This window comes from Sinocyclocheilus rhinocerous, unplaced genomic scaffold, assembly GCF_001515625.1.
Source record: "Sinocyclocheilus rhinocerous isolate Xijiao unplaced genomic scaffold, SAMN03320098_v1.1 scaffold1581, whole genome shotgun sequence".
NCBI classification, from domain to species: Eukaryota; Metazoa; Chordata; class Actinopteri; order Cypriniformes; family Cyprinidae; genus Sinocyclocheilus; species Sinocyclocheilus rhinocerous.
The window spans coordinates 176,148-198,929 of NW_015635516.1; the positions used below are offsets into that span (position 1 = coordinate 176,148).

Sequence of the window (22,782 nt, forward strand, 5' to 3'; positions counted from 1 at the left end):
ATAAAAGAAGATAATTTGAGAAACATATCAGTATTTTTTGTTCATGCAATGAAAGTCACTGGTAACCAGAACAGCTTTGTTACCAACAGTCTTATACCTTCTTTTTTTTGTGTTGCGCAAAAGCAAGTCATTCAGGTTTGAAACAACATGAGGGTGAGTAAATGATAAGTTTTTTTTTTTTTTGGTGAACTATCCCTGTCAGAGGCGGACTTACCCATTAGGCAAGGGTAGGCGTCCGCCTTGGGCCCCCAAAAGCCAAGGGCCCCCTAAAACTTATTTAAATTTGTAGTTCAAATAACTAAAATAAGTGTATTTTAAAGTTTAGAATTAGACAGCCTTTGGCACACAGGCTTATGCTGGTAACTCATCAGTGGACTTTCCTCCTCAGTATAGGCTATATTTTTCTCATTCTCACTAATTCAAGTTTTTATATGAATGAATCTCTGAAGGGTACCGAATGTCTTCAGAAAAGTTTTGGTGACATTTTCATTTTATCTGATAAAGTAGCGTTTATGAGCAGCGCTGCTTTGTTTACAGCCGTTACCGGGAAACCGCTGTATTTCTGATGTTTCAAAAGCGCTTCCTGCTAGCAGAGAATGAATGTGCATTTTCAATAATCCCGTCTGCAGTTTTTGTTCCGACCAATGCGAAAATCCACCCAGATAACCCTGTTTTAAATTAATATCATAATTTATACTTCCGACTCATCTCTTTTCTTAAAAAATGGTTTAAAGGCTCAATTGTGAGGTTTATCATTGTTTTATTTATTTTGTTTTTGTGAAAACTGTAAATCAATTGCTATTTCGTGGTGTACAGCATTGCAAGAAAGCCATTATAACATTTACATGAAAAATGTGGAAACATTGGACACAACTGTGGGGCACCATTTTGCAGCAGTAAACGTCACAACAAAAAAGGAACCTCAAGGCTGATCTAGGTAAATGTGTGCAAATATATAGGGCCCAATTCCTATATTTTGCCTGGGGCCCCCAAATCACTAAATCCGCCCCTGATCCCTGTAATGTTTGTATTTATTTATTTATTTATAAATGAAATTATACTCTAAAGAAGAAACTAAAACTGCTAGCAGGTGGCGGTAAATGTCTTTAGGAGTCATTCATTCATTTGATATGTTCAAACGGATGATTCATTCAGGAATTAAGTAAATGGTTTTCTCTATGAATGGGCATTTGAATCATTGGTTTACACGATTCGTTCAAAACACGGATTCTATCAGAAACTAAACACTGCTATGTTGCTAACTGATGCACAAAAGTTCTGCTGTGGCTTTATGGGTAATATTTTCGTTGGCAAAATTGAGCAAACAACACAATATTGTGTTTAAAATATCTTATTCACTGAAATGCTGTGTAAAATCAAATTTTCACTCGTGGTATTCGGACATAAACAGCATAAACAGTGAAAAATACATTGTTGAGCAAAGAGAAAACTGACAACGTGTCGACAGACAAGACAGAGCAGGCTATGTTAGCTATGAAACAAAATCTCAGCTTTCAAATTTTCTTAAAAAAAATTCAAACAATAAATATCGTTTTGTGGCTCTTTAATGTGTCGTGACAGATCGCTGTAGCACTTCCGTTCAAGCGGCAAGTGAACTGATCATCTCTTCCTTACTAGTTGAAATTTCCTTCATGAAATAAACATGAATGAACATCAGAAGGTATCTTGCTTCAACTGCGGAAAGATGTCAATACACACAAACTTTAAACATTTTTCAAGTTTAACTCCACCAAAATTAATCTAATCTAAACCTATTTTCATTTGTCAGACAAAACTGGCAGATTCTGTGTTGTAATTGGTCAGATTGCCTATCAATCAAACTCCCTGCGAAGGGTCAATTAGAAGTTTTGTCCAAGCTCAGTGAATTTAATGTCACTAAAAGAGGCCGTTTCTAAAAACAGCCCTTAAGAATGCTATATGCAGCGTGAAAAAGACTTCACAAAAGCCATCGGCGAAGAGTTCTCAAAAGCAACATGCCTCCGAGAGCCCTTACACAAATTCATCATTAATTATGGCAAACGGATGTCTGCGTCGCACATTACTTAAAGCAGCCACTCAGTGTGGGAAGTGTCACACAAGCACTGGCATGCCATACAGCGCTGCTGAGATGTGGGATCGTAGACGTGAGTCAATTCATTCTTGACACAAAAGCAGCATCTGAATAGGAGGAAGGTGTGAAAGAAAAAAACAAGTTTCCCAATAAGGTTGAATCAGACATCTGATAATGCCACTAACAACCTTGTTTCACGAGGTCTAAGATGACCCTATTAGAATTCGAATGACCCTTTACACATCCCGAACGAGTTGATAACCACATATGCTGTGGATCTGTCAGATAGTGTGGTGGTAATAGGCTTTGAAGGTTATCTCTATCTGGACATCCACAAAGCACACAGAGTACCGGGCTATTTGCTAACCGATAGTGCTACAGCTTGTTTTCCATTTAGACAGAGAGAGAGAGAAGAGAGGGCGACTGAACACAAATTACCCAGTGGCTGCATCTGCTCTCGTCTGATGCTCTGCCCAGTCGTGTATGGAAAAGGTTCTGGGAGGTTATTTAAAAAAAATGGGATGCACAAGGAATGCAGCAAATTGGCAAATGGGTTTGTGTCTACGAATAATACAGGTGTGACACCTTATCATAAAAGGTGTAAAAAGGCCCGCTGTGACATGAAATAAAATACATGAATCTGATTGGAAATATTTGAGAAGCTGACAACATGAGGAATTTAAATTTCTGTGATGTTCTGGGCCATTCATGCAAATACGTTTTTGCCTTTAAAATGCAAGAAGCAGGGCAGTGGAATGGAAAAAAAAAAAACACCTAGAGATTTAACTTGAACGACACATTTTTAGAACCGTGTGTAATGTGGGAGACCCTGCAAAACAGAAATTTTGAAATGTTTCAACTGTCAAAAAAAAATCAAAAAAATCTGTACATCAAGTGTAACGGTTATCCATAAAGAAAATATGTAGGGTGGAGACTTGGTTCTGTGCAATGGTTGTTGACTGGATCTTGATTGTGGGCATTGCACTCAAAAATGGAGGCAGATCAATATAAGCAGTCATAAGAAGTCTGGCATACGTCACCAGAAAGAAGATGGGAAATATGAAAAATGATAAGTCCTTTAACATGAAATTATGAAATCATATTTCACGATCTGAGGTTCATAGTGTTGTTACAAGACACTTCAGTTTCTTGTTTATGAAGACACATTCATCATTTCAAAGGAGCAAAGCTGTCCTAAAGGTTAATAACATATTCCCTTAGAGCAAAGTATATGATCTAAAAAAAAAAAGAGCTTGCAATAGCCGCCCCCAGTCTGTGCCGGCAGATTCAACAAGGCCACCTGTTTAGGTGCAGGATGCATTGTATTGTGTTTAAACTTTATTTTTCGAAATGGAGAATTTCTTGAATTTTCTAAAAAACGATAGAGAGTTGGATGTAGTCAAGATGCAGTCAATGTCAGATGAGCAACTACTGACAAATGTCCCCAGATTTGCAATAAAACAGTACTGCAGAAGAGAATTAGCTGCATTAGAAGGAAATACCAAGGTATTGGATGGACGCATAAGGGTAGACAGAGAGAGAGAGTCATTGGGAAGTATTCTGTATAATTTAGCTATTTAAACCCTAGTACAAATTAGTGGTCTAATTTACTTTTAAAGACCAATTTTGGGGGGAAAAGGTTAGTATAATAAAATCACCAAAACAAGTCTTCATGTTAAGAATAGTGAATAGTGCAAAAACACATTTCCAAAACTAAAAGGTTATTTAAAAATAAAGCATTCATGAATTATTTTATGATAAACATATTACGGTCTTATGTGCCCTCATTTATAGCTATAAATTTGTATTAATAATAATAATAATTGTTATTATTATTGTTGTTGTTGTTATTATTATTACTTCTACTACTACTATTATTAGGCTACCATTGTTATTATTACATTTACATATGCATTTAGAAAAAGCTTTTATCCAAAACGACTTTAAAAAGAGGAACAAAGCAGTAAAAATCAGTCATACTACACAATGCCAGGTTAATTAGACAATAATAATAAAGTGTTAAGATTATCACAAATAAACAAGATTTTTGACGCACATCATTTTTATTACATCGTTGTATCCCACCTCGTACACGCTACAGAGAATCACTGTAAGCATGCAGTTAAGACAATTTGATGTAACTTAATAATACACAATAAAACAATATACAATAAGATTTGTTCTTCTAAAATGAGTTCGTGAGTACAGTTTACAAACCTGTTGGAACGGATTGCGAAAGCGTGTGCACGGATTATGAATTTATGGGTACGGATTTAAAAACCGAAGGTAAGGTTAACAAAATCTGAACACACAGATTGGAAATTCGTGACTATGGTTTATTAATCCGTGGGCACGATTTATTAAACTGAGGGGGCAGTTTAAGAATGCGCGAGTATGGTTTATAAACTGAGGGGACGAATTGCAAAACCGTCGCCACGGATTAATTTATTTTTTCCTACAGGTGACTTCCCGGGCTCCGTATTTCACAAGCAAAACGTTGTGAAACACAGTAAAATAAAATTATGACCTGAAGGTGGTTGTATTGCTTATTAAACTGAAAGGAATGATATGGTCCAAGGACTTCTGATAATGAAGGATTATCATATGAATCTGATATTTGAGCAAGACTACAACATCACAGAAAATCAATCTGTGTTTCTATAAACTCCTGGGATGAAGTGCAAATAACTTCAGATGATTTTTTCATCTATTCTGAGAAAAAAAAAATTGAGATAATCAAGACATATGATCAGAAATAACCACACATATTTGTAGCGTCTGGACCAATCAGACACACCATTTTTCATTTGATTTAACAAATCAATTATTCATTAGATTAACAAACGTTCACAGACCCCTCACCCAATAAACATACTGGGTGCCAAGTTGTCTGTGAATGAGGCCCAGGACCCTGGTTACCATGGCAACCATGACTCTACAGACAGATAGATAGACTTAACCACAAAGACTGAGATTTCAATTTTGAATGAAAATTAAATTGATATAAAACTTAAGAAAATGTATATAAAACAAACAAAAAAAAACATAAAACAAATAAATACTGACATTTGAATGGAAAAACTAAAAAAACCCTCTTCAACAGAAACATTTGTTGTGGTAGACTCTTTATTGGAATGCATACTCATTGTTTTACATTGAAGACATAAATAACATTTAATATAACTGTGAACTGTTCCGATCACTTAATGTGATTTTATTCTAAGGACGCACAACTTTACACAACGACATAAAGCACAACAAAGAAGTAGTAAATCATAAATTTAGGGTTCAGTACATCAACTCGGCTTTTTTTAAACATGTTCATTCTATATAGCACAGATTTACATTCACACCAAGAACACAGGATCAGACGCACTGGCTCACACACAAGCACAGGAACAGTTCAGCTTCGGGCAGCCACAGCTGGAGTCGACTGCTCGGTGGACTGCAACTGCTTCCCTAGGTACTCCCTGAAAAACAAAAAATAAAGACCACAGAATGATTATGCCTCTTTATCTTTTGAACACCTATGATATGCACCTCTTTGTATTTCCGGATATTCCTCAAGCCTTTATGGAAGTAAAATAGCAGGTTTTTGAGCCGCCACTTTAAACTCGGTGAGAGAAAAAAGAAAAAGGAAATGTCACACGTGCGGAAAGAGGTGATTACAAAAGACATGCACGTTTGTTCACAGCGTTTTCCTACAGCTCCACCACAGCTGTTTCTCCAATCTAACTACATTCAATTCACCTTCCTGCCTTCCTGAATAATCTTCACAAGATTCGATTCCTTCCTCTTTGATTGCTGAAAATGCCATTTCACCAGAGAGAGTTAATTCTGAATGGCACCTGTGGTTTCTCAACTGTTGGGAAATGCTATCTGTCATTTAAATCCTTTCAAAGTGTCCACCATCTTGATGTCGAGCCAAAGCCGTCAGCGTTTCCTGTCTTTAAGTCAAACCTCGTAACAGTCTCTCCTTAACTGTGACCTTTTTTAAGCGTTGTGCTATCAGGCCTCAGGTGCTTCAGAAAAGATTGCACAGCTTTGGAGCATACAATTCAGATACAATACACAATAGATGCCTCATATCTCGCAGCATTCATGTCAGAATAAACAGTATCCAAGAAAGCAATTACCACATCTGCTGAAAATCTAACATGTATGACGCATGAAGGGTGGAGAAGTTCATCTAGCAGGCTCTGAAGTCATCCGAGTTCAGAGACAACTATGTGAGTTCAGGTCTTCTTTTTCTTTATGGGCAAATTGACTACATTAGCACACACACCTGTCATTCAATAATTGGCATTTCTGGCGGCTTGTCAAACAGCTACTGGGTTTGACTTCAGCACATCAGCCGATATTTGCATGGAAACAAAGCAGATAAGCGGCGCGCTATTGTTCATCAGCGGCAAGATGGAAGGAGAGAAACACAGAGGGCTGATTCATTGGGGATTAGGCTTGCTGCGATAGACGGTGTTTTCGGTTATACCGGTGTTAAGCCGCAACACCGGTTACGTCATTTGCCTACCGCGGCACCGCCCCCCACCATCGTTTTGATTTTTTTATAGTAACAAAAATTATTTAGCCTAGTTCAGTTAGAGGACAGACACTTAAAAACTAAAAGCTCAATGCGCGAACGACAGTGCACCACGGAGCAGGAGTCAGATTTTATTTATCACGTGAGGAGAGTGAGTCGAGCTGACTGACAAGAGTGAGGTGAGAAAGACAAGAAGATTGCAGAAGATTGTTTAGAAAGGAAATGCAAAGATGAAAAAAATGTTCTTTTTTTTTTTTTTTGGTTCCACAGTGTTTGCTGATTACTTTATTTAAACTTTGTGTATTTTATTTATTTTATTCTACATCAAGGTGTATATGCCGTGCCTCCAAGCTTTCTTATTCCTTTTGCTAATAAACGTTCTGCTTATAAACGTTCTATGTTTCTTATTTATTTGGTTCCACAGTGTTTGCTGATTTTCAGTTTTATATACCTATTTAAACTTTGTGTAGCCTAAGTAATTTGTTATTTTATTAGGCCTATATGGTGTATTTTTATTCGTTTTGTTAATAAAAGTTCTGAGTTTGACCTTGTTGTTGCTTGAATTGAGTCAACGCTGAATTGCCGCTAATTTGAAAGTGAGAGTAAAACGTGCACGGCGCTTTTTCTAGCTATTTGAAAGCCAAGAAATCCGAGGAAAAGAGGGAAAACTCAAATGAACAATTGCTTGACGCCAAATTGCGTCACTTTGAAAGTGAAAGTAAAATGCGCACGGCACTTTTACAAGCCATTTGAAAGCTAAGAAAAGAGGGAAACTCAAATGAACTAACACCCCCCCCACACGTCGATTAACCGGTGGGAAAATTTCTATTTTCACATGCTTTCAGATGGAGCAGCATTTACTTCACAGAGCCGTAGTTCACTGAGAAGCTATGCAAACAGCTGTCATTATCGCGAACAATTTCTTCAATTTCAGAATCGCGCAATAAATTGTCTGCGATTTTTTTGCGTAACTTGTCAGTGAACTACAGCTATGTGTAGTAAATTCTGCTCCATCTGAAAGCACGTGATGATGATTCCCTGCTGATTACAGAACCGGCTTTTTTAACAAAATGCGCATGACAATCGCATTCGATTAATCGTGCAGCCCTACACGGCACTGTGTTCATTTACACACAAGCAGCACATGTTTTCAGCTTTTTGGTTCACAGTAAATGCTGTTTCATATGAACTCCATCTCTGCAGGTTGCTTATAATACATTTGGAAACACACCATGCATCATTTTATTTTCACATTTCACATATCTCCAAACATTTTTGTGGATACAGGTTTTCAGCATTGTACCAGATGGGTAACAAGAATTCTCACTATTAACTAGTTGCATGCTTATTATGAACATATTGGCTGTTTATTAGTACTTATAAAGCACATATTCTGCATGACCATATTTAACATCCCTTATCCTGCCCAATACCTAAACTTAACAACTACCTTACTAACTACTAATAAGCAGCAAATTAGGAGTTTGAGGCAAAATGTTTACCTGAATGTCATGAGGCCATTAACTGGCATAAAAGAACCATAAGCATGAAAGCGTTGTTAAATTATCAAAAATTTGAACTTAGAATCTCAGCGGTACTACAAGAACATTTTGGCTGATAAAAAGTTTAGAAACCAGTTGAAGAGAAAAGTGCCTGAAATCTGATGTACTTACTGTTGAATTTAGGCACCATAAATTCACAAAATGATAGAGCTTTGCTATGGACATAAAGTCTGTCTCTGGAACATACAGTGGGTACGGAAAGTATTCAGACCCCCTTAAATTTTTCACTCTTTGTTATATTGCAGCCATTTGCTAAAATCATTCAAGTTAATTTTTTTTCCTCATTAATGTACACACAGCACCCCATATTGACAGAAAAACACAGAATTGTTGACATTTTTGCAAATTTATTAAAAAAGAAAAACTGAAAAATGCTCAGTATTTAGTAGAAGCACCCTCTTGATCTAATACAGCCATGAGTCTTATTGGGAAAGATGCAACAAGTTTTTCACACATGGATTTGGGGATCCTCTGCCATTCCCTCTTGCAGATCCACTCCAGTTCTGTCAGGTTGGATGGTAAACGTTGGTGGAAAGCCATTTTTAGGTCTCTCCAGAGATGCTCAATTGGGTTTAAGTCAGGGCTCTGGCTGGGCCATTCAAGAACAGTCACAGAGTTGTTGTGAAGCCACTCCTTCGTTATTTTAGCTGTGTGCTTAGGGTCATTGTCTTGTTGGAAGGTAAACCTTAGTTCCAGTCTGAGGTCCTGAGCACTCTGGAGAAGGTTTTCGTCCAGGATATCCCTGTACTTGGCCGCATTCATCTTTCCCTCGATTGCAACCAGTCGTCCTGTCCCTGCAGCTGAAAAACACCCCCACAGCATGATGCTGCCACCACCATGCTTCACTGTTGGGACTGTATTGGACAGGTGATGAGCAGTGCCTGGTTTTCTCCACACATACCGCTTAGAATTAAGGCCAAAAAGTTCTATCTTGGTCTCATCAGACCAGAGAATCTTATTTCTCACCATCTTGGAGTCCTTCAGATGTTTTTTAGCAAACTCCATGCGGGCTTTCATGTGTCTTGAACTGAGGAGAGGCTTCCGTCGGGCCACTCTGCCATAAAGCCCCAACTGGTGGAGGGCTGCAGTGATGGTTGACTTTCTACAACTTTCTCCCATCTCCCGACTGCATCTCTGGAGCTCAGCCACAGTGATCTTTGGGTTCTTCTTTACCTCTCTCACCAAGGCTCTTCTCCCCCGATAGCTCAGTTTGGCCGGACAGCCAGCTCTAGGAAGGGTTCTGGTCATCCCAAACGTCTTCCATTTAAGGATTATGGAGGCCACTGTGCTCTTAGGAACCTTAAGTGCAACAGAAATTTTTTTGTAACCTTGGCCAGATCTGTGCCTTGCCACAATTCTGTCTCTGAGCTCTTCAGGCAATTCCTTTGACCTCATGATTCTCATTTGCTCTGACATGCACTGTGAGCTGTAAGGTCTTATATAGACAGGTGTGTGGCTTTCCTAATCAAGTCCAATCAGTATAATCAAACACAGCTGGACTCAAATGAAGGTGTAGAACCATCTCAAGGATGATCAGAACAAATGGACAGCACCTGAGTTAAATATATGAGTGTCACAGCAAAGGGTCCGAATACTTAGGACCATGTGATATTTCAGTTTTTCATTTTTAATAAATCTGCAAAAATGTCAACAATTCTGTGTTTTTCTGTCAATATGGGGTGCTATGTGTACATTAATGAGGAAAAAAAATTAACTTAAATGATTTTAGCAAATGGCTGCAATATAACAAAGAGTGAAAAATTTAAGGGGGTCTGAATACTTTCCGTACCCACTGTAGTTAATTGATTAATGTCAGATTAGTTGCACTGCTTTGTGCTAATTGAAGTAAAGTTTCAAGCTAATATAAAGATCAGCAGTAGATGACATTCATATATTAAAATGCCTTATGAAAACTTTCATAAAGGTCTTCATTTTAAAGGGTAAAATGGCCCCTCACCTTATGAATAAAAAAAAATTAAAATGTAAAAAATTGAGTGCAGTCTAAAATGGGTATGCAGAAAAACACATTACCTCACAAATGAATCATTATACTGAAATCTATTTTCATTTCCTACCAAAAAGCACATGTCTGAGGCATAATTTAGTTAAGTTCTCAGAGGTTTAAAATAGACTTTGTATCTTACATTTTCAGTGTGATCTCAGAATTTTAGACTGAATGGCATCGAACAAAAATCACACAAACACAGTCCTCCAGAACAAACGGGACGCAGACAACAATCAGACTGAAGCAAAGTCTCCACTGGGCTCAATCAGCTGCACTTTGCATTCAGTTTTCTGCCAAACCTGCAATCGACCCAAACCACAAAATGTACGTGAGGGTCACGGTGTCAGCGTGATGGACTTCAAGAGACTCTTACCTTTTTCTTCACTGACACCTTGAACTGATTCCTTCTTTTTTTCAATGTCAAGGTGTTACAACAAACAGCAAGAAAAGTTAGCAAACCTGCCAAAGGCAAGTTTTCATCCTCATTCATCCCGAATATACAGCAAGAGCTGGTAGACTCATCCTCTGAGTGTGGCTTATGAGACGCTTGACTATGTCTGTGGCCTTATTCATTCAACCTGTGGTAAAAACGACTATGACCCATGGCGACCTTGTGTTTGAAGAGCTGTGGCTGATTTTGAAAGCTGAAAAGAAAGAGACGACTCTGCTTTGGCTACTAGGCATCAACAACACTGCATTTTTACAAAATAAAATTCAAAACTGAAGAGCTGATTAACAATCTACCTGCGTCCTCAGCTGTCTGAGACTTTAATGACTAAGAGGATTCAAATGAATGCTCTATTACTCTGTGGACTGGAGCTTCTAGATTTATCCAATTTAAGAGTTCCTGTGTTCAAGAAACGGTAATACTGAATTCTCAAGGCAAGGCACCACTGTCTCATAATGAAAGTTAAGGAATATTATAAAGTCTTTAGAAATAGTACTAAAATAAATATTAATAAATATCTAAGCATACTTTATTCCATTTGGAATTAAAGGGCCAGAGCACATTATTAAACATTCCTGTAAATGTGCCAGTTTAGTTATTACAGCAAATTTGCTAATGTAATCTCTTTTAAGTTTTCAGATTCTAACATAATTTTTCAATCATGATTTTAAGGTCACACTAAATGAGTGACAGGTTTTACATTTTTAATTTTTCTCTCATGCACCTTTAAAGCCTGTTGGTACAGTATACTGACTGTACAAGTTTTGGACAAGATGCCTGAGCCCAGCTGGATAAACAATGTGTGACCCTGGACCACAAAACCAGTCATAAGGGTCAATTTTTCGAAATTGAGATTTATACATCATCTGAAAGCTGAACAAATAAGCTTTCCATTGATGTATGGTTTGTTAGGAATATATGGCTGAGATACAACTATTTGAAAAACTGGAATCTGAGGGTGCAAAAAAATCTAAATAGTGACATTGAAGACTGGAGTAATGGCTGCTGGAAATATTGCCATCAGAGAAATTAACATTATAAAATATAATAAATATATTCAAACTGAAAATGGGCATTTTAAAAAGGGCATGTAATATAATGTCTTGAATTTGAATGTCTATGCCATTTTACTTTACATTTCTCCACATCTATCCATCTAGTGTGTGTCTGTTATAAAATAATATAATGTCTTAAACCTGGATGTCTACACAATTTCTCTTCAAATTTTTCCACATTTACTGTATAAATTATTTCTAAATGATAAAGATATGATGCACATAACATAGCAAAGGTGTAATCATCTTTGGTCTTGTTTTGCAGTGAACTTAATAATTTTTCTGTTATTCCATTTAGGACTTCATTTCCGAATAAAATTAAGTTTCATAACAGCGAAGCACATCTGAGAGATTTCACGCTAAGCTGCATCAGACAGACCGCAGATGAAGTCCTTAAGTGCGTAAAGGCTTGTGCAAAACAAACATGAAAAAAAAATTGATTAAACACTGTGTCATCCAACATCTCAAGACTGCGGAGCCGCTGGCTGAATTTCTACACACGCACAGCGGCACAACTCCAGGGGTTAACCCAGATGGTACAGATACAATAAGCTAACAGCGTGCAAAGGAAAAAGAACCTTTTAGTATCTTTATACAAAAAAACATGAAGACAACATGTGCAAAAAAAATGCCATGGAAACTAGATGTTCCTCTATGAAACATCATCTCAAAACCATGCTAGATAACAGTAGACATAGCTCTCCAATATAAAAATCTCTCGAGAAGAGTACAGCAAAAGGAAATGGCAGTCGTGGATGCAACTGGATTGCAAAGATGGCGTTTGAGAAGAGGCTGTGAAAGGCCACTCTTGTATGGCTCTTCTTAAGAGAACCTTGAAAACCACGTTCACCAAATCTTAACTCAATCATCCGGTTATTACATCCCCTGTAATTTCCTCCTCCAATTAAGAATACAAATAAGAGTTGGCCTTCACCTCCCTTCAGATTTTCATATAATACATGCACTCTCTGCCTCTTCAGCCCAATTGCCATTTTTAATAGTTCCCTTTTAACTCTGGGTCTGTATCTGAGAGGCTTGAACCAAGATGCAACCATTACATTATTCCCAAGAACAATCAAAACTTACTGCTCTGCTTGCTTTTTATCCTTCTTTTTGGTGGTGACATGCTAAGCCTTACGTCAAACCACTTCAAAATTATGCACAATTAATCCTGAAAATTACATGTGAGCCATTTAGCTAATGGCTAAACATAAAACCCTCTGTCTGGGTTCACAGTATAAATACTAACATATAAATTCTTCCCTGAGCATCGGCCTCCATAAATTTCTATCTCCTGCAGTGCGGCCGATGATAAAGATGAATTATTTGGAGATACTTTATGGAGCGCATTCTCCCTTTGCAGGAGTGAACTATACCACTCAGGCAGCATTTAAAGCGACTTGTATTCTGCTCAATCTGGCGCTAAACTTTCAATTTGAAGGCTGATTTAAAGCCACTGTAATGAAACGCTGACAGCGAACAATTACTCTTCATGACACCACTGAATGTACACCAGTAGACGTCTATTGTGCTCTAAACACGCATGCTGTGTGCCGTGGCCTTTGAGGTTTATCATCCCTGTTTAAAGAGTAATCTGAAGCTCCTAACGATGAATGCAGACACAAAAATAAGCTACTAGTGTTAGGCTGTGTTTGTTCTACCTGAACCTGAGCCAGTGCCTCGTCAGCCTTGATTCAACAGTTCGTCGCTCTGACAAACACATCGAACATGCTTGGAGAAGTTAATCATGTTTTTTTCTACTTATTCTGTGCCCTGGGTTTTAATCAAAGATCAACTAATGCTGAAAAGACACAATGGTCCACTGAATAATTCATTATATTATGCAATACTGAAGTGAGAAAATGACTACTGTGTGGCAAAGAGAGATTAGGAGAAAGCTCTATTCCAGGTCATTATTGAGGGCAATGTTGCATCAGGCACAAACACTGGGGCTATTTTGCTTGAGGAATAAATACAACAATCAGAACTGCTGTGAAGATGTTAGGTTAAAGAGATCAAAAGTTTTGTGGGAATATCCTATAAATAAATAAATAAATAATGGCAACATGTAATAAATAAATGCTGAACATAAATTTTAAAGGGGTCATATGATGCGATTTCAAGTTTTCCTTTCTCTTTGGAGTGTTACAAGCTGTTCGTGAATAGATAAGATCCCTAAAGTTGCAAAGACTAAAGTCTCAAACCCAAAGAGATATTCTTTATAAAAGTTAAGATTCGTCCACGCCCTCCTGCTTTGTAAAAATCGACACGTTTCAGAAAGGCGGGGCATAAAGGAGAGTTTTTTTTAACCTTAAACCGCAAAAAAACCTTTTCATTACACCAAATACACAAAATAATGTTCTTTTTTAGCAACGTCATATGACCCCTTTAAATTCATTAATGCATATGAAGTTAAACGTACCAGTTATGCACCATGAGCTTCTGAACAGCCAGCAGGGCATTGTAGCGGACAAGCTGGTCTTCATGATGCATGTGGTTCATCACTAGTTGTTTACCACCCAGCTGTTCGATCACCCTAAAGGACAGAGAAGCAGAGAGATGCAGTTCCAGATTATTATGTTCTGCAAGATGGGTAATAACACAGGGCCTCTATGCCTTTCAATGTAACTCTGGGATTAACAGAGAACAACAGCTGCATTATTTTTGGCAATTCCAATCATTAAAATGAAAAGGCATTTCAGTGCAACAAAATCACAAAGCTCAAAAAGCCTTCATCAGCTCAAATAGTTCTTATCCTTAAATAAAAAAAAATTTCCAAAGAAAATGTGACAAAATGTGAATGTGACATTTTCTAAAAAAAAAAATGTGAAGGAAAACATTCTTGCAAAACTTGCCATGCTAGGATGCCGTTTTAAGAAAGTTAATAAATACATACATACATACATAAATGAGAATTAACAATTCATAAATTAACATTTCAGGATATTTTATATTTGATAAAATGTAATAAAAAAAAAAAAACATTAAAATCATATTTGTTACACCACAATATGTTAAATTTTACACAGTCAATTTTGACTTGATTCGTTGATGCAGCTAGAAATATTCAGAGGGAAAGTGTCAACAAATGAATCCTTTTGAAATAAAACGAAATTATTAGAGCTGTTATTAAAGCATCCACAAATACCGAGCTGCATTTTTATCAGGTTCCATAATCAGACTCTCTTATCTAACACAGCGCTTTCTAAGAACTGCTAAATGGCACTTAAAATTTTCCATTTAAAGTCATTTTGAACTTGATCTGAAATGCTCACGGTAGAAAAATGCTGCCTTCTGTAATAAATATTATTGACAAAACCATTATGCTCCCACTTGAGGACTGTCTGTGGGATTTATACTATAGATACAGATAGACAGACAGACAGATAGAACGACAGAAGGACAGATAGATAGCAATATCTCGGCACTTGTCGGAACTGAATGCAATTCTTTTGGACATCTGCTCACCTGCAGAAGCTAATTTGTTCTGGAGTGGTCTAATTACAGGGTGAGCAGGGTTGATGAAACCAATGAGTCCCTATAGATTCAGCGCGGTTCCTTTGAACGATGGGGGGCGTTCTGAAGAGGAAAGCGAGAGTGTGCGTTGTGAGTGGCTGACATCAGGGGGAGGATGGTCTGGATTAGAGAGGGTATTAGCCACTCACAGCGGAGTTGGACACGATTGGGGGATCTCTCTACTTTTAGAGGAAAACTATATATAGCGTTCTTAAGTCTAAAATTGATTGGCCGATCATGAATGCTACGTGCCGACAATATAAATGGCAAGCTTGGGCAATATCTTGCAATAGGTCAGCCTGGACGAGTTAGTATGCTGCTCTCTTTGAAGTGATGTAAGTGTAAATTGACACTGATATCATCACATGCAAGCAGTTGCCACAGATGGTAATAACTCTAACCTGGGTGATTTTCAGCTCTATAATCGCACAGAGCTACAGCATATTTGGGTACTGAGAAACAGCCGCAGAGTCGGAGAGATGGTCATTTATGGATGAAGGATGAAGGACACTCGCTCACCTCTTGCCGCGAGGGTAATGTCTCACATATTCCCCCACGTCGTGAGCTGCAACGGCAATAACCTGAGGGTCATCAGACACTTCCAACAACCTGGTCAGTATCCTGGCAGGAAGCACAAACACACAATCATTTCAGGTCCCCAAAAGCAATCAGTAACACCTCCAGGGCAACACTAAACCCACACTGAGCAAATATATCCCAGAGTACTGTACAGCTGGAGATGCGGTGTCTACCACAGTCCTCCAGGAAAACATTAAAGGTTCTGTTAGCTCAGTAAGAAACAAATATGGGAAGACTGCAAAAAAAGGTTTCCTTAAACAGTATTTTTGCCTTGTTTTCCAATAAAAAGATTTAAACATCAACCAGATACATTTAATAGAAAAGAATAATGGCTCGTTTTCAGAAAATATACAGTGGGCCCAAAAAACGTTAGATTTTTTTCATTGTTTTTGAAAGAAGTGAGTTGATCAGTAAAAACATAATATTTTGAAATATTACAATTTAAAATAACTGTTTTCTTTTTTAATATATTTTAAAGTGTAATTTATTCCTGTGATGCAAAGCTGAATTTTCAGCAGACATTTTTCAGTCTTCAGTGTCACATGATCCTACAGAAATCATTCTTCATGGGTATATTTGTAGCAATAATCAACAATATATTTTTGGGGTCAAAATTATTTCTTTTGTGCCTAAAATCATTAGGATATTAAGTAAAGATCATGTTCCATGAAGATATTTTGTAAATTTCCTACCGTAAATATATCAAAACTTAATTTTTGATTAGTAATATGTGTTGCTAAGGACTTAATTTGGACAACTTTATACCATACATCAATGGAAAGCTTATTTATTCAGCTTATGTATAAATCTCAATTTAAAAAAAAATTGACCCTAATGGCTGGTTTTGTGGTCCAGGGTCACATATGCTGATTTTAATGTATTTTAATGCATCCTTGCTGAATAGAAATATAAATTCTGTGAGATTTACGCTTTGTAATTCATCATATATTATTGAAAACACATCTTCAAGTATTTTTGATGGATGTTGAGATATTTTCAACAAAAATACTGCTTAAGAAAATTACTTTGTAGTGAGCAAGAAGCTTGTTGCTCTGGGAAATATAGTTTCAATCTATTTCTGCTCAAAAACAATGTCAAGTATGAGACGGGTCTCTATTGCATGAAAGCGTGAAATTATAACAATCGTGCAGAATGGAGAGAGAGCGCTTCAAGCGCTACAAATCACCTGCACACTGAGAGCAAGAGATGGAAGGAAAAAAAGAGAGACGAACTGAAGTAAAACACAAATAGCTGAGGGCTGAAATGGAGCCTTGTGCTGATTGTGGAGAGGGTGGTGATGAGAGGAATGAGATGAGTAGATTAGGATTTAAACGGAGCTGTCAAAAGGGTCGAGCTGACGCATGATTAAACTACTGAGAGACAATGAAAATGAGAGTTTCAACCGCTGATACTCGGCTTTGCTTTCAACTTGTGCGAAAGAGGGAGGAGAGGAACAATGTGATTTCAGACAGTAAAAACAACTTGTGTAAAAACAGTAGAGTAGGTTCAAAACACTAATTTAACCATTTGCTCAATACTGCAAAAATCATTTCAGTCCCCCTCTGAACACTTGACCCCTGCTAACATCTTTTTATTCTAAAAGCAGGGAGAACTGAAAACATTCATTATGACTGTTCACACGTGTGAATGAAATCAATTCACACAGCATGTATGTTTTAAAGCAGCCACATTCACATTACAATATTCTTAATCATCTTTTTTTCTTCTTTTTTATTTATGGCCTTTGTTACCGTTTTATGAAGAGGAGAGTAGAGAGAGCACTAGAAATAATGGGGGGAACAGAGAGGGAAATGGAGAAATCACAAGCACTCAAATATTTTTTTGCAGCCACTGTATCTTGAATTAAGTTTTCTTGGAGTAAACTGGCAAACAGATTTTTCTGTCAACCATAAATTGACAACATTTTGAAAACAAGTCTTAATATCTTATACAAGTTTGTGCTTTAAGTAAATGTGCTTATTTTTTAAATAGGAAAAGACCTGTGTATTTGTCTGTAAAAAAAAAAAACTATCAGTTAAGCAAATATTATAAAATGGATCACTACAACTGTAAATTATGATTGGCCACTTGTTAACAATTTTCACACAACTGGTAATTAAACCGTTAAATTATATGTGACTGTCAGCTGGAGTGGAAGTCACAATTAAGCATTTGTGGAGAAAGACAAAAAAATACTTGGCTGTTTTGTTATTTTTGATCAAATTTCAGCTTCAATCTCAAATTCAAAATTCAGACAATAAATGTGATTTTCTATGATTTGGTGTGACAGAACGCTGTAGATGCCAAATGGCAAGTGATCTTTCCCTCTTTATTACCAGTTATAGCGCATTTGAGAATAATGTTGCATTTTAAATGCCAGTGTCACTATCCACTGGTTGACACTGCAGCAAGTTATACAACAACCCACTGGTCAGCCCTAATCCTAACACCAGATGCTTCTTACTTCAGCAGCTCGTAGTTCTTCTCGTTCAGGCGAACTGCGTTTTCCCTCCAGAACTTCTCTGATTTGTGCACTGGACTCCACTCCAGACGGCCAGACTTCAGCTCAGAGCTGTACTCATCAAAAGAACTGCAAGAGGAAGAAGGAAAGCAGAATAAACATGAGGAAAAAGCAACCTGTTGAAAACATGTTGAGAGAGTATGTGGGCTTTACCTGAGATCCTGAACGCTCTCTCCCAGTCTTTCCAGGAGGAACTTGATGTCATCAGTGATGTCCTCATCATCATATTTCTGCTGGTCCAGGTTCTCCAGCTGTTTGAGCACTTTGCACTGGATCATGGCAAGAGCGTACTCCTGACGGGTCTCTCTCTCAGCTGACTTCTCTAGCAGGTTCTTCAGCAAAGAACAAACATCAAACATGTTAATGGTGTTACTGTAGACAAATTGAAGTGGATAACAAGTACTAAGAGTACTGAAAATAATCCAAGCACAATTTAATCGGATGTCTATAATGAAAGCAATCATATTTAAACATTACTTCATTTCAAATATACGTTGTGATGAGTGCAGTAATTCAGAAATAGATATCTGTCACAACATTTAAATTATAACAACCATTTTCATTTGAAGGTGGATACCATGTTACCAATTCAATGATGAACTGTCTTTAACTGGAAAATTAGTGTTTACTATTGTCATTTTGCATTATTGACACACTATTTTCCTAATTAATGCTGTTCAGTTGCTTTGACACAATCTCAAAACTCTGGCCATTTGATAATACCTAGAATATCAAAATCAACTGCGGGCGGCAGATCCTTTTCCTATTTAGCGCCCAAACTCTGGAATAACCTACCTAACATTGTTCGGGAGGCAGACACACTCTGTCAGTTTAAATCTAGATTAAAGACCCATCTCTTCAACCTGGCTTACACATAACACACTAATACGCTTCTAATATTCAAATCCGTTAAAGGATTTTTAGGCTGCATTAATTAGGTCAACCGGAACCGGGAACTTTTTTCATAACACCCGATGTACTTGCTACATTGTTAGAAGAATGGCATCTACGCTAATATTAGTCTGTTTCTCTCTTATTCCGAGGTCACCGTTGCCACCAGATCCAGTCTGTATCCAGATCAGATGGTCACTGCAGTCACCCGGATCCAGTACGTATTCAGACCAGATGGTGGATCAGCACCTAGAGAGGACCTCTACAGCCCTGAAAGACAGCGGAGACCAGGACAACTAGATGAGCCCCAGAGACAGATCCCCAGTGAGGACCTTGTCTCCTAGACGGCCACCGGGACAAGACCACAGGAACCAGATGATTCCTCTGCACAATGTGACTTTGCTAGCCTGAAATTGAACTGCTGGTTTTGTCTGGTCAGAGGAGAACTGGCCCCCCGACTGAGCTTGGTTTCTCCCAAGGTTTTTTCTCCATTCTGTCACCGATGGAGTTTTGGTTCCTTGCCGCTGTCGCCTCTGGCTTGCTTAGTTGGGGACACTTCATTTCCAGCGATATCGTTGATTTGATTGCAAAGATACTATTTAAACTGAACTGATGATGACATCACTGAATTCAATGATGAACTGTCTTTAACTGGAAAATTAGTGTTTACTATCTATTGTCATCATTATTGACACACTATTTTCCTAATTAATGCTGTTCAGTTGCTTTGACACAATCTGTATTGTTAAAAGCGCTATATAAATAAAGGTGACTTGACTTGACCATGGTGTTTAGTAATAAAGATGATATATTTTCAAATATATCTTCGAAGAACTTTTAAATTTTAGATCAACAGTGGTTGAATAGCTAATTTGGATCTTAAAGACCTGTCCTTGCCTTTTGCAGTCGAATGATTCAGTAAATTCAAGACTATTTCCCAGCAAGAAAGATACTGCACAGCATTGGAAAAAATTACTATTTGAATTGTCGAGACTGTTGTAAAGATAAAGTCAGTGCTTTAAATTTTAAATATGCATTCACCATTTCTTTTCGAGTTTCTACTTTTAAGGAAAGCTTTGTGCAACCACATAGTGTGAGAAAAGATGTTTTACCTGCACCCATTTGACACGGCCCCTTTCGACAACCAAAAAAAAAATGCACTGAGCAATGTGACTTGAAGAGGAAATTAACATGCCATATTTGAATAAGAGTGCTTTTATTTCTCAGAATTCATTACGGTCTTAATGGACATGGCTCATTTGGCAGGAAATGCTAACATACGCTTTGACTTCCTTTTTAAAACCCTTTGCTCTTAGCTGTACTAAATTAGGTGTTGCTCTTTGAAAACTGTCCTACAAGTCTTGAAAACATGCCCTTTCTGGCCTTACTGGAAAATTCCTCTCAAGTTGTTCTGCCAGATGCTACCGGTAGTCATCAAGTTAAATTGCTTAGATCAAATTGGGTGAAATATCAAATCAACTCATGCTGCTACTCTAAACAATTTCATCAGTTAATGGACATGAGAATGCTCAGATGTATAAAAAAAGAAAGGAAATTAATAAATTAATCATATTTTCCTTTCATGTCTGCTGGTTTAATAAAGTTTAACTGTAGGTTTTATGATAGACTCAAGGTGGTACATAAATTTCATTCCACTCAAGCAGCCTAAGAAGACGAGCTCTCAAACAGGTGAAGTATTGATTACTGATGAAACAGAACCAGATTTCATTTCGAATGGGCCTGAATCACTGTTACTGAGACACTTCAATTTAAGGCTAGTGAGGTAGAAACCAAGTAATAATTAGGCATCTCATTGCTTCCAAGCAGCTTTTAATCACCGGAATTGTGACATTATTATACAATAAAGCCCCTGACGAAATTGAACAATTAGAGTCAGTGAACGCTCAGCTGTCCAGCAGGAAGGATGTCATGCTGTTGAATGTATGAAGGACAGCAAAGATATAAAAGAGGAGTAAATAAGCTTGCAAAGGAAGAGTTCATATTAAGAGGCAGTGACAGACTCCTAATAGAGCGATAGCTGCAGTGTTGAATTACAATAGTAATGCATTTTGAAGAGGCGATGAACAGTGCTGGCATTTTAATCTGCAGCAGCCTAACGTTGTTTCATTGCGGACTGCTGTAAGACAGTCTGACAGGTCTTGGTATTGGCAGTCCTGCTGCAAACTAACATACATTTTTTATGCAGTCGGGACACATTTCTCCATTCCAAACAAAAGCTTCATAGCTATTCTCATTCTCTTTCTCATTACAATATACAGCGAGTCACATCCTTAATCAGATCCATTTACAGATGCACCCAAAACCATGTGACTATTCTTTGACACAAAAGAGGAAGTTTCTTTATACATTTGTAACACAATTTCTGGCCTTATAATGCTTGTTTTGCAACACATAATAAATCATGGTGAACGGGTCAGAAATCTGATTAGCCCAATGTACAGCTGCAGTAAACAAGATGATGGATTGTTAGCACAATGCTGTCCTACACCTTCCTCTGTGACATTCTGCATCTATGCATACTTACACACTGCTTTCCCATTCCGTGGAGATAAGACATTGATGAATGAGCAGTAAGTGTGGTTCGTTGGCATGAGTAAATTAACTTGTTAAAAAAGACACTCAAGATTGAGAATTGGAAAATGATAGAGCGACAGATTGTTAGAGACAGACAGACAGACAGGCAGAGGCAGGCAGGCAGAGGCAGGCAGGCAGGCAGGCAGACAGACAGACAGACAGACAGACAGACAGACAGACAGACAGACAGACAGACAGACAGACAGATAGATAGATAGATGAAGAACTGACGCAGACCAAGTGACATCATTCCTGTACAATCAGATCTCTATACCAAGAACAGAAAGATAGAGCTGTGCAGCTGATTACATAATAAGAATAAAGAATATTTGCTGTATAAGAATAAAAAGAGACCTATGATCAGCTACAATAATCAGCTGATTAATATGGATAAAGAATCACAACTAGGCTACACTACAGACCAATATCTTCAATCCTGAGTGTTTAAAGTATTGCTTTAGGTAATACTATATATAACAGTGGGGAAGAGCGTGCAAATGTGGAACATAAATAATGGCAAATGTGCAGAGGCAGATCCATTGATAGCTGCAAAATGGAAGCCATGTAATCATGGACAGGCACAGAGAGAGAATACCTGGTCAGGACAACTTAATAAGCTCTTCAGCAGGTGAGATGAATGAAGTGCTGCACTCTAATTCAATACTGTCAGCGACATGGACAATGAATTCATTACACAACTCTAATACCAACAACAGAGCCCAGCTTTCAGGGCTAATTTGAACATTAAATGTAGCCTGCACTATGAACGCCATGTGCAGGAAAATGAAATGCAGAATAAGGGGCCATTCACATATCGCGCCTAAAAACGCGTGGAAAACGCTAGGCGGGCCGCTTTCTGCTTTTTCCCAAAGCGTTCGGCCGCTTGCGCTCCGGAGGCGTCTGCCGTTGCTAAGCAACCTTGACCTGCGCTGTCCATGAAGACGCGGAAGTTTCAGCAAAGTGTAAATGGATTTGCAGCACTAAAAATCGCTTGCAGTAGCT

The 22,782-nt window shown here is 37.8% G+C and overlaps 1 protein-coding gene across 1 annotated transcript in view; it reads right to left on the bottom strand.

Moving 5' to 3' along the window:
• Window positions 1–5,188: 5,188 nt before the first annotated feature.
• The window catches only part of atp6v1h (ATPase H+ transporting V1 subunit H), a 42,031-nt gene continuing 24,437 nt past the window's right edge, over window positions 5,189–22,782 (bottom strand). The window contains exons 10-14 of the mRNA XM_016561262.1: window positions 18,448–18,626; window positions 18,238–18,363; window positions 15,714–15,815; window positions 14,101–14,214; window positions 5,189–5,541 (exon numbers count right to left, since the gene is read on the bottom strand). Coding sequence (XP_016416748.1) covers window positions 5,475–5,541; window positions 14,101–14,214; window positions 15,714–15,815; window positions 18,238–18,363; window positions 18,448–18,626 — 588 coding nt within the window. The 3' untranslated portion in view covers window positions 5,189–5,474. The remainder of the gene's footprint in view (window positions 5,542–14,100; window positions 14,215–15,713; window positions 15,816–18,237; window positions 18,364–18,447; window positions 18,627–22,782) is intronic.